Source organism: Dendropsophus ebraccatus, chromosome 11 (genome assembly GCF_027789765.1).
Source record: "Dendropsophus ebraccatus isolate aDenEbr1 chromosome 11, aDenEbr1.pat, whole genome shotgun sequence".
Lineage (NCBI taxonomy): Eukaryota > Metazoa > Chordata > Amphibia > Anura > Hylidae > Dendropsophus > Dendropsophus ebraccatus.
In genome coordinates, this window is record NC_091464.1 from 308,115 (window position 1) to 331,316 (window position 23,202).

Below are 23,202 nucleotides of genomic sequence, written 5' to 3' on the forward strand. Positions count from 1 at the left end.
GTGCAGAGGATGGAGGAGCGGGGTGAGCAGGGGTGCTGCAGCTCTGTGCAGAGGAGCGGGGTGAGCAGGGGCGCTGCAGCTCTGTGCAGAGGATGGAGGAGCGGGGTGAGCAGGGGCGCTGCAGCTCTGTGCAGAGGATGGAGGAGCGGGGTGAGTAGGGGTGCTGCAGCTCTGTGCAGAGGATGGAGGAGCGGGATGAGCAGGGGCGCTGCAGCTCTGTGCAGAGGATGGAGGAGCGGAATGAGCAGGGGTGCTGCAGCTCTGTGCAGAGGATGGAGGAGCGGGATGAGCAGGGGCGCTGCAGCTCTGTGCAGAGGATGGAGGAGCGGGATGAGCAGGGGCGCTGCAGCTCTGTGCAGAGGATGGAGGAGCGGGATGAGCAGGGGCGCTGCAGCTCTGTGCAGAGGATGGAGGAGCAGGGTGAGCAGGGGCGCTGCAGCTCTGTGCAGAGGATGGAGGAGCGGGATGAGCAGGGGCGCTGCAGCTCTGTGCAGTGGATGGAGGAGCGGGGTGAGCAGGGGCGCTGCATCTCTGTGCAGAGGATGGAGGAGCGGGGTGAGCAGGGGTGCTGCAGCTCTGTGCAGAGGATGGAGGAGCGGGATGAGCAGGGGTGCTGCAGCTCTGTGCAGAGGATGGAGGAGCGGGGTGAGCAGGGGCGCTGCAGCTCTGTGCAGAGGATGGAGGAGAGGGATGAGCAGGGGCGCTGCAGCTCTGTGCAGAGGATGGAGGAGCGGGATGAGCAGGGGTGCTGCAGCTCTGTGCAATGGATGGAGGAGCGGGGTGAGCAGGGGCGCTGCAGCTCTGTGCAGAGGATGGAGGAGCGGGGTGAGTAGGGGTGCTGCAGCTCTGTGCAGAGGATGAAGGAGCGGGATGAGCAGGGGTGCTGCAGCTCTGTGCAGAGGATGGAGGAGCGGGGTGAGTAGGGTCGCTGCAGCTCTGTGCAGAGGATGGAGGAGCGGGGTGAGTAGGGTCGCTGCAGCTCTGTGCAGAGGATGGAGGAGCGGGGTGAGTAGGGGCGCTGCAGCTCTGTGCAGAGGATGGAGGAGCGGGGTGAGCAGGGGCGCTGCAGCTCTGTGCAGAGGATGGAGGAGCGGAATGAGCAGGGGCGCTGCAGCTCTGTGCAGAGGATGGAGGAGCGGGGTGAGCAGGGGCGCTGCAGCTCTGTGCAGAGGATGGAGGAGCGGGGTGAGCAGGGGCACTGCAGCTCTGTGCAGAGGATGAAGGAGCGGGGTGAGTAGGGTCGCTGCAGCTCTGTGCAGAGGATGGAGGAGCGGGGTGAGTAGGGTCGCTGCAGCTCTGTGCAGAGGATAGAGGAGCGGGGTGAGTAGGGGCGCTGCAGCTCTGTGCAGAGGATGGAGGAGCGGGGTGAGCAGGGGCGCTGCAGCTCTGTGCAGAGGATGGAGGAGCGGAATGAGCAGGGGCGCTGCAGCTCTGTGCAGAGGATGGAGGAGCGGGGTGAGCAGGGGCGCTGCAGCTCTGTGCAGAGGATGGAGGAGCGGGGTGAGCAGGGGCGCTGCAGCTCTGTGCAGAGGATGGAGGAGCGGAATGAGCAGGGGCGCTGCAGCTCTGTGCAGTGGATGGAGGAGCAGGGTGAGCAGGGGTGCTGCAGCTCTGTGCAGTGGATGGAGGAGCGGGGTGAGCAGGGGCGCTGCAGCTCTGTGCAGAGGATGGAGGAGCGGGATGAGCAGGGGCGCTGCAGCTCTGTGCAGAGGATGGAGGAGCGGGGTGAGCAGGGGTGCTGCAGCTCTGTGCAGAGGAGCGGGGTGAGCAGGGGCGCTGCAGCTCTGTGCAGAGGATGGAGGAGCGGGATGAGCAGGGGCGCTGCAGCTCTGTGCAGAGGATGGAGGAGCAGGGTGAGCAGGGGTGCTGCAGCTCTGTGCAGAGGATGGAGGAGCGGGGTGAGCAGGGGCGCTGCATCTCTGTGCAGAGGATGGAGGAGCGGGATGAGCAGGGGCGCTGCAGCTTTGTGCAGAGGATGGAGGAGCGGAATGAGCAGGGGTGCTGCAGCTCTGTGCAGAGGATGGAGGAGCGGAATGAGCAGGGGTGCTGCAGCTCTGTGCAGAGGATGGTGGAGCGGGATGAGCAGGGGTGCTGCAGCTCTGTGCAATGGATGGAGGAGCGGGGTGAGCAGGGGCGCTGCAGCTCTGTGCAGAGGATGGAGGAGCGGGGTGAGTAGGGGTGCTGCAGCTCTGTGCAGAGGATGAAGGAGCGGGATGAGCAGGGGCGCTGCAGCTCTGTGCAGAGGATGGAGGAGCGGGGTGAGTAGGGGTGCTGCAGCTCTGTGCAGAGGATGGAGGAGCGGGGTGAGTAGGGTCGCTGCAGCTCTGTGCAGAGGATGGAGGAGCGGGGTGAGTAGGGTCGCTGCAGCTCTGTGCAGAGGATGGAGGAGCGGGGTGAGTAGGGGCGCTGCAGCTCTGTGCAGAGGATGGAGGAGCGGGGTGAGCAGGGGCGCTGCAGCTCTGTGCAGAGGATGGAGGAGCGGAATGAGCAGGGCGCTGCAGCTCTGTGCAGAGGATGGAGGAGCGGGGTGAGCAGGGGCGCTGCAGCTCTGTGCAGAGGATGGAGGAGCGGGGTGAGCAGGGGCACTGCAGCTCTGTGCAGAGGATGAAGGAGCGGGGTGAGTAGGGTCGCTGCAGCTCTGTGCAGAGGATGGAGGAGCGGGGTGAGTAGGGTCGCTGCAGCTCTGTGCAGAGGATGGAGGAGCGGGGTGAGTAGGGGTGCTGCAGCTCTGTGCAGAGGATGGAGGAGCGGGGTGAGCAGGGGCGCTGCAGCTCTGTGCAGAGGATGGAGGAGCGGAATGAGCAGGGGCGCTGCAGCTCTGTGCAGAGGATGGAGGAGCGGGGTGAGCAGGGGGCGCTGCAGCTCTGTGCAGAGGATGGAGGAGCGGGGTGAGCAGGGGCGCTGCAGCTCTGTGCAGAGGATGGAGGAGCGGAATGAGCAGGGGCGCTGCAGCTCTGTGCAGTGGATGGAGGAGCAGGGTGAGCAGGGGTGCTGCAGCTCTGTGCAGTGGATGGAGGAGCTGGGTGAGCAGGGGCGCTGCAGCTCTGTGCAGAGGATGGAGGAGCGGGATGAGCAGGGGCGCTGCAGCTCTGTGCAGAGGATGGAGGAGCGGGGTGAGCAGGGGTGCTGCAGCTCTGTGCAGAGGAGCGGGGTGAGCAGGGGCGCTGCAGCTCTGTGCAGAGGATGGAGGAGCGGGATGAGCAGGGGCGCTGCAGCTCTGTGCAGAGGATGGAGGAGCAGGGTGAGCAGGGGCGCTGCAGCTCTGTGCAGAGGATGGAGGAGCGGGGTGAGCAGGGGCGCTGCAGCTCTGTGCAGAGGATGGAGGAGCAGGGTGAGCAGGGGTGCTGCAGCTCTGTGCAGAGGATGGAGGAGCGGGGTGAGCAGGGGCGCTGCATCTCTGTGCAGAGGATGGAGGAGCGGGATGAGCAGGGGCGCTGCAGCTTTGTGCAGAGGATGGAGGAGCGGAATGAGCAGGGGTGCTGCAGCTCTGTGCAGAGGATGGAGGAGCGGAATGAGCAGGGGTGCTGCAGCTCTGTGCAGAGGATGGTGGAGCGGGGTGAGCAGGGGCGCTGCAGCTCTGTGCAGAGGATGGAGGAGCGGGGTGAGCAGGGGCGCTGCATCTCTGTGCAGAGGATGGAGGAGCGGGGTGAGCAGGGGCGCTGCAGCTCTGTGCAGAGGATGGAGGAGCGGGATGAGCAGGGGCGCTGCAGCTCTGTGCAGAGGATGGAGGAGCTGGATGAGCAGGGGTGCTGCAGCTCTGTGCAGTGGATGGAGGAGCGGGGTGAGCAGGGGCGCTGCATCTCTGTGCAGAGGATGGAGGAGCGGGGTGAGCAGGGGTGCTGCAGCTCTGTGCAGAGGATGGAGGAGCGGGGTGAGCAGGGGTGCTGCAGCTCTGTGCAGAGGATGGAGGAGCGGGATGAGCGAACCATGGTCAGAATTCTGCCGTTGTTGGAAATCTTTCCCATTGTGTGGGACTGGAGATTTGGGGGGAGTAACAGGAGGGTTACAATCTGAGGGTGGTTCAGGCTCAACCTTGCGTTTGCCAACCTTACGTCCCTTTCTGTAGTGAGTCCGCATAGATGTATTGTACTCAAGGGTTTAGTCTTGAACGCACACTGTACTGCCGTGTCTGGGGTTCAGATTGATAGTGCTTAGACTATTTCTTATTTTCTGTGGCACAGAGGTGGCACCTGGCATGGTTGTTTAAGACGCTCCTTGCCTGGACTGTGGCGGATGGCTTAGCAGCACCACTGGTATTTGTGAGGTGTTACGTATATTCAGCCCCAAAGAACACAATCATAACCGTGAGGTACGAGGGGTGGAGGAAAAACTGTACACTGGGGCTTTTCTGCAAAGGGGACGAATGCAGTATATAGAAGAGAGGATGGAGGAGCCATGTATCACCAGATACAACAACCTCCTTCCCTCAGTAGGAGCAGTGAGGATGGGTGGTGGCTGGGTCTTGCAGAAATGACCGGAAACCAACAGCCGGGACAACTAAAGAGGAAACCTAGAGCCGGGACAACTAAAGAGGAAACCCACAGCCGGGACAACTAAGGAGGAGACCCCCAGCCGGGACAACTAAGGAGGAAACCAACAGCCGGGACAACTAAAGAGGAAACCCACAGCCGGGACAACTAAGGAGGAAACCCCCAGCCGGGACAACTAAGGAGGAAACCCAGAGCCGGGACAACTAAGGAGGAGACCCCCAGCCGGGACAACTAAGGAGGAAACCCACAGCCGGGACAACTAAGGAGGAAACCCCCAGCCGGGACAACTAAGGAGGAGACCCACAGCCGGGACAACTAAGGAGGAGACCCCCAGCCGGGACAACTAAGGAGGAGACACACAGCCGGGACAACTAAGGAGGAGACACACAGCTGGGACAACTAAGGAGGAGACACACAGCCGGGACAACTAAGGAGGAGACCCCCAGCCGGGACAACTAAGGAGGAAACCCAGAGCCGGGACAACTAAGGAGGAAACCCCCAGCCGGGACAACTAAGGAGGAAACCCAGAGCCGGGACAACTAAGGAGGAAACACACAGCCGGGACAACTAAGGAGGAAACACACAGCCGGGACAACTAAGGAGGAGACACACAGCCGGGACAACTAAGGAGGAAACACACAGCCGGGACAACTAAGGAGGAAACACACAGCCGGGACAACTAAGGAGGAGACACACAGCCGGGACAACTAAGGGGGAAACCCAGAGCCGGGACAACTAAGGGGGAAACACACGGCCGGGACAACTAAGGAGGAAACCCACAGCCGGGACAACTAAGGAGGAGACCCCCAGCCAGGACAACTAAGGAGGAGACCCACAGCCGGGCCAACTAAGGAGGAAACCCCAAGCCGGGACAACTAAGGAGGAGACCCCCAGCCGGGACAACTAAGGAGGAGACCCCCAGCCGGGACAACTAAGGAGGAGACCCCCAGCCGGGACAACTAAGGAGGAAACCCAGAGCCGGAACAACTAAGGAGGAAACCACCAGCCGGGACAACTAAGGAGGAATCCCCCAGCCGGGACAACTAAGGGGGAAACCCACAGCCGGGACAACTAAGGAGGAAACCCCCAGCCGGGACAACTAAGGAGGAAACCCCCAGCCGGGACAACTAAGGAGGAAACCCAGAGCCGGGACAACTAAGGAGGAAACCCCCAGCCGGGACAACTAAGGAGGAAACCCAGAGCCGGGACAACTAAGGAGGAAACACACAGCCGGAACAACTAAGAAGGAAACCCCCAGCCGGGACAACTAAGGAGGAGACCCACAGCCAGGACAACTAAGGAGGAAACCCACAGCCGGGACAACTAAGGAGGAGACCCCCCCGCCGGGACCACTAAGGAGGAGACCCACAGCCGGGACAACTAAGGAGGAAACACACAGCCGGGACAACTAAGGGGGAAACCCAGAGCCGGGACAACTAAGGAGGAGACACACAGCCGGGACAACTAAGGAGGAAACCCAGAGCCGGGACAACTAAGGAGGAAACCCCCAGCCAGGACCACTAAGGAGGAGACCCACAGCCGGGACAACTAAGGAGGAAACCCAGAGCCGGGACAACTAAGGAGGAAACACACAGCCGGGACAACTAAGAAGGAAACCCACAGCCGGGACAACTAAGGAGGAAACACACAGCCGGGACAACTAAGGGGGAAACCCAGAGCCGGGACAACTAAGGGGGAAACACACGGCCGGGACAACTAAGGGGGAAACCCACAGCCGGGACAACTAAGGAGGAGACCCCCAGCCGGGACACCTAAGGAGGAGACCCCCAGCCGGGACACCTAAGGAGGAGACCCCCAGCCGGGACAACTAAGGAGGAGACCCCCAGCTGGGACAACTAAGGGGGAAACACACGGCCGGGACAACTAAGGGGGAAACACACGGCCGGGACAACTAAGGAGGAAACACACGGCCGGGACAACTAAGGAGGAAACCCACAGCCGGGACAACTAAGGAGGAGACCCACAGCCGGGACAACTAAGGAGGAGAGATGAGCGAGTACTGAAATATTCGATCATGCACCCTGACCGGCCTGGGAGGTATAGCTTTAGTTTAGATCAGTACTAGTTACCTAGAAAATACCTTACTTTCCCCAGAGGTTTTAAAATATAAATTTTTTAAGATAATTAGTGACAACCAAAATGTGAAGTGCAACTCTAAAAGATCCTTAGTGAGAAGGCGTAGAGATATGGTGAGTACTGCAAACAGTATCACTGCAATACTTCTCACTTATTGTACTTACAATGGGAAGTCTCAGCCTCCCTATTCTATTACCGGGGCACAAAGCTCATGAATCACCGCGCTTCGACTTGACTATACAAAACCAGATAAGTACAAAACACTGGTATCGTATTAGTCCCGGTATATATAGAATGGACTAGTGGGAATAAAAGGCTGAACTCCCTGACTCTGGGTTTGAGCAATTTGGTATACGCTCTCTAGCTGGCGTTTTCAAAGTAGGATACACTGGTGAAACGTGGCAGTCCGTGGCATGGTGTCAAGCGATCTTTAGTGAGATAACCAACTAGAATGGGAATTCAATAGGCATCTTCTGATAAAAAGCATGGGAATGGGGAGCTAGAGAGCGTATACCAAATCGTATACCAATGTTTTGTGCTTATCTGGTTTTGTATAGTCAAGTCGAAGCGCGGTGATTCATGAGCTTTGTGCTCCGGTAATAGAATAGGGAGGCTGAGGCTTCCCATTGTAAGTACAATAAGTGAGAAGTATTGCAGTGAAACTGTTTGCAGTACTCACCATATCTCTACGCCTTCTCACTAAGGATCTTTTAGAGTTGCACTTCACATTTTGGTTGTCACTAATTATCTTAAAAAATTTATATTTTAAAACCTCGGGGGAAAGTAAGGTATTTTCTAGGTAACTAGTACTAATCTAAAGTAGTGAAATATTCGACTTTCGAAAATTCGAATCGAATAGTCACCGAGATTCGACTATTCAAACGAATATTCGATCTCATTATAGTCTATGGGGAAAAAAAATTGCGGCACTTGGAAATCAAAATTCGACCACTTGGAGGTCACCAAGTCCCCCATGAAACCTCCCTAAACGATGCAAACATCTCCCTTTAGGGTCTGGTCCTGTGACAATGAGATTGCAGGGCCATTCCATGGTGTGTTTTGGTTAGGGACTCATGTGTATCAGAAGACCTGCATGTGGTACATGAGGCAATATGGTTTGGCCAAATTATATACTAACTTCTGATGTTGGTTTTAAATGTAGCTGAATAAGCTTTCGTGTCAGCCATGGGTGCGATGTGCAGCCATTTCTGTCTTTTTGGCTTGTGCACCTCCGGAATGACACTGGGACATTGGAGGGAGCATGCCTGGGTGCACCCAACACCCCAAAATCGCAGTATAATCCCACTCTCCGCAGTTGCGAAGGAAAAATATTTGTGAATATTTATGGCAATGTTCACACATTTCGATCCCAATGTGCGTCTGTAGAGCGTCATGTTATTCACGCGTATCACGCATCATGCAGTACGAACGTTACTGGAACAATATGTATCATGTGCCTTTTACTGGGCTACTGGAACAGCATATATCAGGTGTCCTTACTGGGCTACTGGAACAGTATATATCAGGTGCCCTTACTGGGCTACAGGAACAGTATGTATAACGTGCCCTTACTGGGCTACTGGAACAGTATATATCAGGTGTCCTTACTGGGCTACTGGAACAGTATATATCAGGTGTCCTTACTGGGCTACTGGAACAGTATATATCAGGTGCCCTTAGTGGGCTACTGGAACAGTATATATCAGGTGTCCTTAGTGGGCTACTGGAACAGTATATATCAGGTGTCCTTACTGGGCTACTGGAACAGTATATATCAGGTGCCCTTAGTGGGCTACTGGAACAGTATATATCAGGGGTCCTTAGTGGGCTACTGGAACAGTATATATCAGGTGCCCTTACTGGGCTACAGGAACAGTATGTATAACGTGCCCTTACTGGGCTACTGGAACAGTATATATCAGGTGCCCTTACTGGGCTACAGGAACAGTATGTATAACGTGCCCTTACTGGGCTACTGGAACAGTATATATCAGGTGCCCTTACTGGGCTACAGGAACAGTATGTATAACGTGCCCTTACTGGGATACTGGAACAGTATATATCAGGTGTCCTTACTGGGCTACTGGAACAGTATATATCAGGTGTCCTTACTGGGCTACTGGAACAGTATATATCAGGTGCCCTTACTGGGCTACTGGAACAGTATATATCAGGTGCCCTTACTGGGCTACTGGAACAGTATATATCAGGTGCCCTTACTGGGCTACTGGAACAGTATATATCAGGGGCCCTTACTGGGCTACTGGAACAGTATATATCAGGTGCCCTTACTGGGCTACTGGAACAGTATATATCAGGTGCCCTTAGTGGGATACTGGAACAGTATATATCAGGTGCCCTTACTGGGATACTGGAACAGTATGTATAACGTGCCCTTACTGGGCTACTGGAACAGTATATATCAGGTGCCCTTACTGGGCTACTGGAACAGTATATATCAGGTGCCCTTACTGGGCTACTGGAACAGTATATATCAGGTGTGCTTACTGGGCTACTGGAACAGTATATATCAGGTGCCCTTACTGGGCTACTGGAACAGTATATATCTCTCCCTGACTAGGTTGAAAGCACATCTGCGGTCGAGAGGCAGGAGCCAAGTATTTAAGATTCGAGGTCATGTGGTTCAGCCATCCAATGAGGGTAGATGCCGTTTTGGTGCTGCGTGTGTACTCCCACATGGGAGGGCTTTCCAATGTTTCCGGCGTATTCGTCACACTACTCGAATTTGAATCTTTCGAATACCGCAATATTCCATTGAATAGTATTCGTTCATCTCTACTAAGGAGGAGACACACAGCCGGGACAACCCATTAGGAGCTTTTCTTCTTCTATTGTATCACATCTTTATTTCATGTAATAAAATGGTAAATAATTAATTTATAAATCCTACAATGTGATTATCTGAAATGTTCTATTTTACCCCCTCCCCTCTATGAGTGTGTGTATATATCTCTATTCTGTGTAGGTATACAGCAGTGTATTATATACTTATTATCCTCCTGTATGAGTGTGTATATATCTCTATTCTGTGTAGGTATACAGCAGTGTATTATATACTTATATACACACTCATACAGGAGGATAATAAGTATATAATACACTGTTGTATACCTACACAGAACGGAGAGATATATACACACTCATACAGGAGGATAATAAGTATATAATACACTGCTGTATACCTACACAGAATGGAGAGATATATACACACTCATACAGGAGGATAATAAGTATATAATACACTGCTGTATACCTACACAGAATAGAGATATATACACACACTCATAGAGGAGGGGGATAATAAGTATATAATACACTGCTGTATACCTACACAGAATGGAGAGATATATACACACTCATACAGGAGGATAATACGTATATAATACACTGCTGTATACCTACACAGAATGGAGAGATATATACACTCATACAGGAGGATAATAAGTATATGATACACTGCTGTATACCTACACAGAATGGAGAGATATATACACTCATATAGGAGGATAATAAGTATATAATAAACTGCTGTATACCTACACAGAATGGAGAGATATATATACACACTCATACAGGAGGATAATATCTCTCCATTCTGTGTAGGTATACAGCAGTGTATTATATACTTATTATCCTCCTGTATGAGTGTGTATATATCTCTATTCTGTGTAGGTATACAGCAGTGTATTATATACTTATATACACACTCATACAGGAGGATAATAAGTATATAATACACTGTTGTATACCTACACAGAATGGAGAGATATATACACACTCATACAGGAGGATAATAAGTATATAATACACTGCTGTATACCTACACAGAATGGAGAGATATATACACACTCATACAGGAGGATAATAAGTATATAATACACTGCTGTATACCTACACAGAATGGAGAGATATATACACTCATACAGGAGGATAATAAGTATATGATACACTGCTGTATACCTACACAGAATGGAGAGATATATACACTCATACAGGAGGATAATAAGTATATAATACACTGCTGTATACCTACACAGAATGGAGAGATATATATACACACTCATACAGGAGGATAATATCTCTCCATTCTGTGTAGGTATACAGCAGTGTATTATATACTTATTATCCTCCTGTATGAGTGTGTATATATATCTCCCCATTCTGTGTAGGTATACAGCAGTGTATTATATACTTATTATCCTCCTGTATGAGTGTATATATCTCTCCTTTCTGTGTAGGTATACAGCAGTGTATTATATACTTATTATCCCCCTCCTGTATGAGTGTGTATATATCTCTCCATTCTGTGTAGGTATACAGCAGTGTATTATATACTTATTATCCTCCTGTATGAGTGTGTATATATCTCTCCATTCTGTGTAGGTATACAGCAGTGTATTATATACTTATTATCTCCCTGTATGAGTGTGTATATATCTCCGTTCTGTGTAGGTATACAGCAGTGTATTATATACTTATTATCCTGGATGACCCCTGTAGTATCGGGATGTCACTGACCTGCTCTGTGACTGCGCTCCTGTTGGTACCCGGACGGTCTCATCATCGCTGCCGGCTTCTTGGTGTTCAGTCGGTGCAGATTGAGTCTCTGTTTGCAGGTGTTGAGAAGTTTCCGGAGGCATCTGGGCCTGTGCGGCTGCATTCGTACTCTGGTCCTGATGGTCGGCTTCATACTGTGCTGCAGCTGATGATAAGTAGGAAACACAAATGTAGCTTCAATACAAGGAGATAATCCAGGAACAGAAAACTAACAGACACTTACAGGGAATCTCGCAGCAGGTTACAGACGTAAACTAAGATACAGCAGGGAAGTTCTGTCAGACTGTGTGTATGGAAGGGGAACATGACCGCTACAGACTGTAATATGGGGAGCAAACCAGAGACCATAAGCACTCACCTGTAATGGGAACAGAGGAATATAGCAGCCGTGGGCACAAAGGACCGCCATATGAAGGATTGCTGTATGAAGGACCGCCGTATGAAGGACCGCCGTATGAAGGACGGCCGTATGAAGGATCGCTGTATGAAGGACCGCTGTATGAATGATTGCTGTATGAAGGATTGCTGTATGAAGGACCGCTGTATGAATGATTGCTGTATGAAGGATTGCTGTATGAATGATTGCTGTATGAAGGATTGCTGTATGAATGATTGCTGTATGAAGGATTGCCATATGAAGGATTGCCGTATGAAGGACGGCCGTATGAAGGACCGCCGTATGAAGGACGGCCGTATGAAGGATCGCTGTATGAAGGACCGCTGTATGAATGATTGCTGTATGAAGGATTGCTGTATGAATGATTGCTGTATGAAGGATTGCTGTATGAAGGATTGCTGTATGAAGGATTGCCATATGAAGGAACGCTGTATGAAGGATTGCCATATGAAGGATTGCTGTATGAAGGACGGCCGTATGAAGGACCGCCATATGAAGGAACGCTGTATGAAGGATCGCTGTATGAAGGACCGCCGTATGAAGGACTGCCGTATGAAGGACCGCCGTATGAAGGACCGCCGTATGAAGGACCGCCGTATGAAGTACCGCCGCATGAAGGACCGCCGCATGAAGGACCGCCGTATGAAGGATCGCCGTATGAAGGACCGCCGTATGAAGGACCGCCGTATGAAGGACCGCCGTATGAAGGACCGCCGTATGAAGGACCGCCGTATGAAGGATCGCTGTATGAAGGATTGCCGTATGAAGGATTGCCGTATGAAGGATTGCCGTATGAAGGATTGCCGTATGAAGGACTGCCGTATGAGGGATTGCCGTATGAAGGATTGCCGTATGAAGGACCGCCGTATGAAGGATTGCTGTATGAAGGATCGCTGTATGAAGGATTGCCGTATGAAGGACGGCCGTATGAAGGATTGCCGTATGAAGGATTGCCGTATGAAGGATTGCTGTATGAAGGATTGCCGTATGAAGGACGGCCGTATGAAGGATTGCCGTATGAAGGATTGCCGTATGAAGGATTGCCGTATGAAGGATTGCCGTATGAAGGATTGCCGTATGAAGGATTGCCGTATGAAGGATTGCCGTATGAAGGATCGCTGTATGAAGGATTGCTGTATGAAGGACGGCCGTATGAAGGATTGCTGTATGAAGGACGGCCGTATGAAGGATCGCTGTATGAAGGATTGCTGTATGAAGGATTGCCGTATGAAGGATTGCTGTATGAAGGATTGCCGTATGAAGGATCGCTGTATGAAGGATTGCTGTATGAAGGATTGCTTTTTCTGATTCAACAGAGTCTAGTATAGGACATTGTATCTCTAAAATTGAAAACAATCAGAAAACCTCATACCATTACTTTAGGATTAATCTGTGCATTGTCCCATTGTTTGAGTATTACCCTCTTAAGGATTAGAACTGGCCATTCTATTCTTTGCCATGAGGTAATACAAACAAACAAGACCAACATTTGTGTATCTTCAATTTAATACAAGGCTAGGTTGTATTAAATGATTGATTCCAAAGGTGGATAAAAGCTGAGAGTTCCTGGCATCTGGCAGAGGTTTGGACCTATGGGGAGGACGTTCTTCATGGTGTAGAAACCAGGACTGGGTCTCTGTCTGATCACTGGTAGCCTCTCACGGTTGAAGTTCCATGACAGATGAAGTAATGCTATGAGGTGGTCCCTGGTGTTGATCTCTGCCCTACGCCCCTGGTGGTTGTTGTATACAGGACAGATGAAGGATACTATGCCCTAATAACACTGTGAGTACTTAACATTTGTATTTATATTGATGCAAAAGTGTACGCAATATTCCACTGTTTCTAAGAATCAATCTGTTATTGTACCCTTTTTTCCCTTTATTTGATATTTTATTCAATTTATTATACTATGTTCAATAAAATTACATTATAGCCTTCTTTAAATACGTATCTGAACCTTTTGCTTAAGAGTTAGCAAAACAGCTGTATGAAGGACCGCCGTATGAAGGATTGCCGTATGAATGATTGCCGTATGAAGGACCGCCGTATGAAGGATTGCTGTATGAAGGACGGCCGTATAAAGGACCGCTGTATGAAGGATTGCTGTATGAAGGATTGCTGTATGAAGGATTGCCGTATGAAGGATTGCTGTATGAAGGACGGCCGTATAAAGGACCGCTGTATGAAGGATCGCTGTATGAAGGATTGCCGTATGAAGGATTGCCGTATGAAGGACCGCCGTATGAAGGACGGCCGTATGAAGGATTGCCGTATGAAGGATTGCCGTATGAAGGATTGCCGTATGAAGGACTGCCGTATGAAGGACTGCCGTATGAAGGACGGCCGTATGAAGGATCGCTGTATGAAGGATTGCCGTATGAAGGACTGCCGTATGAAGGACTGCCGTATGAAGGATTGCCGTATGAAGGATTGCCGTATGAAGGATTGCCGTATGAAGGATTGCCGTATGAAGGATTGCCGTATGAAGGACGGCCGTATGAAGGATTGCCGTATGAAGGATTGCAGTATGAAGGATTGCCGTATGAAGGATTGCCGTATGAAGGATTGCCGTATGAATGATTGCCGTATGAAGGATTGCCGTATGAAGGATTGCCGTATGAAGGATTGCCGTATGAAGGATTGCTGTATGAAGGATTGCCGTATGAAGGATTGCCGTATGAAGGATCGCTGTATGAAGGATTGCCGTATGAAGGATCGCTGTATGAAGGATCGCTGTATGAAGGATTGTTGTATGAAGGACTGCCGTATGAAGGATTACCGTATGAAGGATTGCCGTATGAAGGATTGCCGTATGAAGGACGGCCGTATGAAGGATTGCCGTATGAAGGATTGCCGTATGAAGGACTGCCGTATGAAGGACTGCCGTATGAAGGACTGCTGTATGAAGGACGGCCGTATGAAGGATTGCTGTATGAAGGATTGCAGTATGAATGATTGCAGTATGAATGATTGCCGTATGAAGGACTGCCGTATGAAGGATCGCTGTATGAAGGATTGCTGTATGAAGGATTGCTGTATGAAGGATTGCAGTATGAATGATTGCCGTATGAAGGACTGCCGTATGAAGGATCGCTGTATGAAGGATTGCCGTATGAAGGACCGCCGTATGAAGGATCGCCGTATGAAGGATCGCAGTATGAAGGATTGCCGTATGAAGGATTGCTGTATGAAGGATCGCCGTATGAAGGATCGCTGTATGAAGGATTGCTGTATGAAGGATTGCTGTATGAAGGATTGCTGTATGAAGGATTGCCGTATGAAGGATTGCTGTATATAGTTACATAGTTACATAGTTAATACGGTTGAAAAAAGACACATGTCCATCAAGTTCAACCAAGGAGGGGGATGGATACAGGGAAGGGGGAGGGGTGATAGGTTCTATACATACAGGGGAGGGGTGATAGGTTCTATACATACAGGGAAGGGGGAGGGGTGATAGTACTATACATACAGGGAAGGGGGAGGGGTGATAGGTTCTATACATACAGGGGAGGGGTGATAGGTTCTATACATACAGGGAAGGGGGAGGGGTGATAGGTTCTATACATATGCATCTATATTATTTTGGTCTAAGAACTTGTCTCTCCTGTTTTGAAGCCTCTACTGTTGTTGCTGTGACCAGATCCTGTGGTGACTGTTCCACAGATTCACAGTTCTCATGGTAAAGAAGGCTTGTCGCCTCCGGAGATTGAACCTTTTTTTCTCCAGGCGGAGGCAGCGCCCCCTTGTCTCTCCGGGTGGAGGCAGCGCCCCCTTGTCTCTCTGGGTGGAGGCGGTGCCCCCTTGTCTCTCTGGGTGGAGGCGGTGCCCCCTTGTCTCTCCAGGCGGAGGCAGTGCCCCCTTGTCTCTCCGGGTGGAGGCAGTGACCCCTTGTCTCTCTGGGTGGAGGCAGTGCCCCCTTGTCTCTCCAGGCGGAGGCAGCGCCCCCTTGTCTCTCCGGGTGGAGGCAGCGCCCCCTTGTCTCTCTGGGTGGAGGCGGTGCCCCCTTGTCTCTCCAGGCGGAGGCAGTGCCCCCTTGTCTCTCCGGGTGGAGGCAGTGCCCCCTTGTCTCTCTGGGTGGAGGCAGTGCCCCCTTGTCTCTCCAGGCGGAGGCAGCGCCCCCTTGTCTCTCTGGGTGGAGGCAGCGCCCCCTTGTCTCTCTGGGTGGAGGCGGTGCCCCCTTGTCTCTCCAGGCGGAGGCAGTGCCCCCTTGTCTCTCTGGGCGGAGGCAGCGCCCCCTTGTCTCTCCAGGCGGAGGCAGTGCCCCCTTGTCTCTCTGGGCGGAGGCAGTGCCGCCTTGTCTCTCTGAGTGGAGGCAGTGCCGCCTTGTCTCTCTCGGTGGAAGCAGCGCCCCCTTGTCTCTCTTGCCGTATGAAGGATTGCCGTATGAAGGACGGCCGTATGAAGGATTGCCGTATGAAGGACGGCCGTATGAAGGATTGCTGTATGTAGGATTGCCGTATGAAGGATTGCCGTATGAATGATTGCTGTATGAATGATTGCCGTATGAAGGACTGCTGTATGAAGGATTGCTGTATGAAGGATTGCTGTATGAATGATTGCCGTATGAAGGATCGCTGTATGAAGGATTGCCGTATGAAGGATTGCCGTATGAAGGATTGCCGTATGAAGGACGGCCGTATGAAGGACTGCTGTATGAAGGATTGCCGTATGAAGGATTGCCGTATGAAGGACGGCCGTATGAAGGACTGCCGTATGAATGATTGCTGTATGAAGGATTGCCGTATGAAGGATTGCCGTATGAAGGATTGCTGTATGAAGGATTGCAGTATGAATGATTGCTGTATGAATGATTGCCGTATGAAGGATTGCCGTATGAAGGATTGCCGTATAAAGGATTGCCGTATGAAGGATTGCCGTATGAAGGATTGCCGTATGAATGATTGCCGTATGAATGATTGCCGTATGAATGATTGCTGTATGAAGGATTGCCGTATGAAGGACTGCCGTATGAAGGACTGCCGTATGAAGGACTGCCGTATGAAGGATTGCCGTATGAAGGATCGCTGTATGAAGGATTGCCGTATGAAGGATCAATGTACAGTTAGTGCGGCCGGAAGATCTTAGCATCATGCAGTATGGCCAGTGGCGTAGCTATAGGGGTCGCCATGGCGACCGGACCCCTACGCTAGGGGGGCCCGCACGGCCCCCCCTTGCCACTTGTGACAGTGTCACTTTAAGCATCCCGAGAAGCTGCGGCCGCGCAGCTTCTCGGGATGCACAGATCGCTTTGATGTTCCGCCCGCACAGTGAGCACAGTGAGCGGGTGGAACATTAAAGCGATCAGAATACAGGAGAAGGATCTGGCAGCGTCCTCCTCCTGTATTCTCTCCCATAGGCTGCCGGCACTTCATACCAGCAGCCTATGGGAGGCCGGGACGTGACCTCTCCGGCAGGCGTGATCATGTGACGTCATCACGCCTGCCGGAAGTCCCGTCCCTGCGGCTCGCAAGATGGAGCCCGAAGAGGAGGAAGAGCTGCTGCCTGCACAGCGCGGATTAGGTGAGTAGGATGTTTGTTTTTTTAGGGGCACCTCTGGGGGCATTATTAGTATATGGGGGGCACCTCTGGGGGCATTATTAGTATATGGGGGCACCTCTGGGGGCATTATTAGTATATGGGGGCACCTCTGGGGGCATTATTAGTATATGGGGGCACCTCTGGGGGCATTATTATTGTATGGGGGCACCTCTGGGGGCATTATTATTGTATGGGGGCACCTCTGGGGGCATTATTATTGTATGGGGGCACCTCTGGGGGCATTATTAGTATATGGGGGCACCTCTGGGGGCATTATTTTTGTATGGGGGCACCTCTGGGGGCATTATTAGTATATGGGGGCACCTCTGGGGGCATTATTATTGTATGGGGGCACCTCTGGGGGCATTATTAGTATATGGGGGCACCTCTGGGGGCATCATTATTGTATGGGGGTATCTCTGGGGGCATTATTATTGTATGGGGGCACCTCTGGGGGCATTATTAGTATATGGGGGCACCTCTGGGGGCATTATTATTGTATATGGGCACCTCTGGGGGCATTATTAGTATATGGGGGCACCTCTGGGGGCATTATTATTGTATGGGGGCACCTCTGGGGGCATTATTAGTATATGGGGGCACCTCTGGGGGCATTATTATTGTATGGGGGTATCTCTGGGGGCATTATTATTGTATGGGGGCACCTCTGGGGGCATTATTAGTATATGGGGGCACCTTTGAGGGCATTATTAGTTCTTGGGGGCACCTCTGGGGAGCATTATTAGTTCTTGGGGGCACCTCTGGGGGCATTATTATTGTATGGGGGCAGCTCTAGGGGCATTATTAGTATATGGGGGCACCTCTGGGGGCATCATTATTGTATGGGGGCACCTCTGGGGGCATTATTATTGTATGGGGGCACCTCTGGGGGCATTATTATTGTATGGGGGTATCTCTGGGGGCATTATTATTGTATGGGGGCACCTCTGGGGGCATTATTAGTATATGGGGGCACCTTTGAGGGCATTATTAGTTCTTGGGGGCACCTCTGGGGAGCATTATTAGTTCTTGGGGGCACCTCTGGGGGCATTATTATTGTATGGGGGCAGCTCTAGGGGCATTATTAGCTCATGTGGGCACCTCTGGGGGCATCATTATTGTATGGGGGCACCTCTGGGGGCATTATTATTGTATGGGGGCACCTCTGGGGGCATTATTATTGTATGGGGGCACCTCTGGGGGCATTATTAGTATATGGGGGCACCTCTGGGGGCATTATTATTGTATGGGGGCACCTCTGGGGGCATTATTAGTTCATGGGGGCAACTCTGGGGGCGTTATTAGTTCATGGGGGCACCTCTGGGGGCATTATTAGTTCATGGGGGCACAGCAGGGGATCCTACATACAGGGGGCACAGCAGGAGATCCTACATACAGGGGGCACAGCAGGGGATCCTACATACAAGGGGCACAGCAGCGGATCCTACATACAGGGGGCACAGCAGGGGATCCTACATACAGGGGGCACAGCAGGGGATCCTACATACAAGGGGCACAGCAGAGGATCCTACATACAGGGGGCACAGCAGGGGATCCTACATACAAGGGGCACAGCAGGGGATCCTACATACAGGGGGCACAGCAGGGAATCCTACATACAGGGGGCACAGCAGGGGATCCTACATACAGGGGGCACAGCAGGGGATCCTACATACAGGGGGCACAGCAGGGGATCCTACATACAGGGGGCACAGCAGGGGATCCTACTTACAGGGGGCACAGCAGGGGATCCTACATACAGGGGGCACAGCAGGGGATCCTACATACAGGGGGCACAGCAGGGAATCCTACATACAGGGGGCACAGCAGCGGATCCTACATACAGGGGGCACAGCAGGGGATCCTACATACAAGGGGCACAGCAGGGGATCCTACATACAGGGGGCACAGCAGGGGATCCTACATACAGGGGGCACAGCAGGGGATCCTACATACAGGGGGCACAGCAGGGAATCCTACATACAGGGGGCACAGCAGGGGATCCTACATACAGGGGGCACAGCGGGGGATCCTACATACAGGGGACACAGCGGGGGATCCTACATACAGGGGGCACAGCAGGGGATCCTACATACAAGGGGCACAGCAGGGGATCCTACATACAGGGGGCACAGGAGGGGATCCTACATACAGGGGGCACAGCAGGGAATCCTACATACAGGGGGCACAGCAGCGGACCCTACATACAGGGGGCACAGCAGGGGATCCTACATACAAGGGGCACAGCAGGGGATCCTACATACAGGGGGCACAGCAGGGGATCCTACATACAGGGGGCACAGCAGGGGATCCTACATACAGGGGGCACAGCAGGGGATCCTACATACAGGGGGCACAGCAGGGAATCCTACATACAGGGGGCACAGCAGGGAATCCTACATACAGGGGGCACAGCAGGGGATCCTACATACAGGGGGCACAGCAGGGGATCCTACATACAGGGGGCACAGCGGGGGATCCTACATACAGGGGACACAGCGGGGGATCCTACATACAGGGGGCACAGCAGGGGATCCTACATACAAGGGGCACAGCAGGGGATCCTACATACAGGGGGCACAGGAGGGGATCCTACATACAGGGGGCACAGCAGGGAATCCTACATACAGGGGGCACAGCAGCGGACCCTACATACAGGGGGCACAGCAGGGGATCCTACATACAAGGGGCACAGCAGGGGATCCTACATACAGGGGGCACAGCAGGGGATCCTACATACAGGGGGCACAGCAGGGGATCCTACATACAGGGGGCACAGCAGGGGATCCTACATACAGGGGGCACAGCAGGGAATCCTACATACAGGGGGCACAGCAGGGGATCCTACATACAGGGGGCATCCCACATAGCGCAGTTACTATGGGAGCCGACAGGAGGGAGGAAGGGAAGGAAGTTGCTAGAAATGGGCGGAGCCTAAATTGTTTGTCTCGCAGGTTCTAAGGGGATGAAACGTATCTGGAAGGAATCACCATGGAGGTCCGGGCCGGATGGAGAGGAAAAGGGAAAGTGACGCCTCAGATCAAAGAAGACGTCACCTGTGAGTCCCTGTATGACGGTTTTCTTATTTTGTAGAACATCATTTAGTAGGGGCGCCCCGAGGTGGAAAAGGTTGGGAAGCACTGCGATAATCTGTCCCGCTGCGCCCGCTGGCACATGCTGTCATCTGATTGGGCCTCTTACCTAATCAGATGACAGCAAGTACCAGCGCCCCCTCCTCCAGACATCTGCCTTGGCGGCCCAAGCTGTGTCCTATGGCCGTATCTTTACCGCGTCGAGCTCCAGCTTGTGCTGCATCTACATTATCTGTACTCAGAGATATCACTGTGTTATCTGTGGTGTTACATAGGACTGCAGGTGACTACTACATTATCTATACTCAGAGATGGGGGCGTGGCCAGGCAAGAGAAGGAGACAGACGTGCCTTTCAGCTGCTCCTCTCCCCCTATACATTTATAAGCTTTTTAGCTCACCCCACAGACCCAAACGGGTCAGAATTTCTCCCACCGTCTCCTAGTCGGCGCCTGAAACAATTTGAGGGGTCTCCCGAGCTAACGGACTCCAGTTTTGTGCCGGGGCCTACGCGCGCACTGAAGCCGCGGCCTTTCCTGCCGGAAGTCTCCCGCGGGCGCGCGAGCCTGCGGCTCAGAAACAGTGAACAGCCATCCGGAGGTCTGCCTCTCGCCCTACCGCAGCACACATCCTCACAAGTAGGTAACCCGGAGGCAGACCCGAGGGCCTCTTTCGCTTGCGGCCTATACGGGCCTGAAGCCGCGGACTTTCCTGGCGGCCTGACTCTCGTGACGGCTCCGGAGTCACGTGAGTGAGTCAGCTGCCAAGTCCCGAACCGCGGACATTTCCCCCCACGCAGTGACCCGCCATTACGATTAGGGGCAGAGTCACCCGGGCGGACTATAATAGCCACAAAAAGCCGCGGATCTCCCTAACAGCCGAGAACTGAGAGTGACACTCTGCAGAGTCTCAGTCACAGCGGCCATCCCTGAATCTAACTGAAGGACCCTGCAAGAGCAATTAAAAGGTAGTGAGTGAAAAGGAGTCCCTTTACATATAAACCAACAAAGAGACTGGTATATTTACTGTTCCTCCACTAAATACAGTGATTACTAAAGTGGAAGTACCTTTTCTTACAAAATCTAGTCATAAGCATTTCTAATCCAACAGCACCATCTACAGCTGAATCTTAGCACTGCATCCAAAAGACTTTCAATGTAAAAATATCATCTTCAACAAATACTCCTAAGACAGGGACAATGATTTTCCTTTTTCCTTTAGTCCTTTAAATAGGAGGGGAAGGAAAAGAAAAAAAAAAAAAAAAATCCAACACCACAAAAACCAAACCAAACGATGTAAACACACAACAACATATTGAGGAGATAACAAGACGGCTAAACTAAACCAACTTCAACTTTTCAAGACCTGTTTCAACTTTTTTCCTTCCTTTCAATTCTTTGCTATTCTTTCTCAAAATGGGAGGCACTACAAAAAAGAACACTAAAACAAAACCAACCAAACTGACAGAAACTTTCAATTCCCCAGCTCTTCAGTCATATGAGAACCGTGATCACTCCCAACGCAGATCATCTTCACAATCCCCATCCTCAAGGGCTGAATCACCAGAAACTGTAAATAGAAACAGAAATGATCCCCAACCAATTACAGAAGACACTCTAAAGAGACTTTTTAATTCGTTCAGAGACACCATACAATCAGATCTCAGACAAGCAGTAGGAGATCTTCGTGAAGACATAAGATCCATAACCTCTAGAACGGAACATCTGGAAAATAAAATGTCAAACTTTGCGAAATCACACAATCTCCTTATTGACGCCAATTCAGCCTTAGAGGAAGAAGTACAAAGGCTCTCCAATAAAGTACTGGATCTGGAAGACAGATCCAGAAGAAACAATGTTAGAATCCGAGGGATACCTGAAAGCATTACTTCAGAACACCTAGCTCCCTTTCTCACAGATTTGCTGGCCATATTGCTCCCAAATCACACCTCAATGGACCTTACCATCGACAGAATTCACAGGCTTCCTAAACCAAGATTCCTAGCCCAACATCTACCAAGAGATACAATTGCTCGCATTCATTTTTATCACATCAAAGATGAATTTCTCAAAGCTCTAAAAGCTTCTCCAACCCTCCCAGAAAGGTTCAAAGACCTAACAATATATCCAGACCTATCAGCTACAACAATGCTACGCAGAAAGGAATTCGCACAATACACAAAAATTCTGAGAGATAATAATCTTCTATACCGCTGGGGATTTCCAGTTAAAGTGATTGTCACCAAAAATGGAACACAACATATATGCCTTACCCCTGAAGCCCTCAAAGAGCTGCTACAAGCCTGGAGTCTACTTCCTCCTCCTCTACAGACCCCTCCAAGGAAAGAAACCACCCGTCCTGCGCTCATTACACCCTTGTGGTCCAGCAAATCTTCCAGAAACAGGCCTGAGACCGAGGACTAAACCTTTTTGTTTACTTGTTTACTTTATTCAAATCCAAAATTTGTCTCCTTAGTATGTATCCGTAATGGATCTGTCCTATCTCTAGTTACTGGCTAGGACTTTACCCCCCCTAGTTTCCCTGAAAGAGGGAAGTTCTTATGTTTTGTTCATTTTATTGTTTCAAATGTTCTATCTGTTTTTTGTTATCCTCAATATGTATACAGCCAATATGTATATACGATACCATCATATATTTGATATTACCAACACCGCTCATATATCTTTCAACCCTATCCCAACATGGGAGTTAAATTCTTAAGTTTAAATGTCCGTGGACTAAACTCTCCATTTAAAAGATCATTAACATGGAAAGAGGCCATCTCTTCTAATTGTGATGTTCTTTTGTTACAGGAAACACATTTATGTAAAGATGATACCTCTCGCCTAAAACATCCTAAATTTCCCCATGTAACCTTTTCCTTCAATATAAAGAAGAAAGCGGGAGTTGCCATAATAATTAAAGACACTGTAACATTTAAAAAAATAGATCACATATCAGACACACAAGGGAGATTTATCATACTCATATGTGAAATTAACTCAG

At 51.3% G+C, this 23,202-nt stretch overlaps 1 protein-coding gene across 3 annotated transcripts in view; it reads right to left on the reverse strand.

Annotated features, from left to right (window-relative positions):
- The window catches only part of DCAF6 (DDB1 and CUL4 associated factor 6), a 413,552-nt gene that overhangs the window by 86,380 nt on the left and 303,970 nt on the right, over positions 1–23,202 (reverse strand). For all 3 annotated transcript variants that reach the window (XM_069944434.1, XM_069944435.1, XM_069944436.1), the window contains one exon: positions 11,127–11,310. In XM_069944434.1, the coding sequence (XP_069800535.1) occupies positions 11,127–11,310 (184 nt within the window). The remainder of the gene's footprint in view (positions 1–11,126; positions 11,311–23,202) is intronic.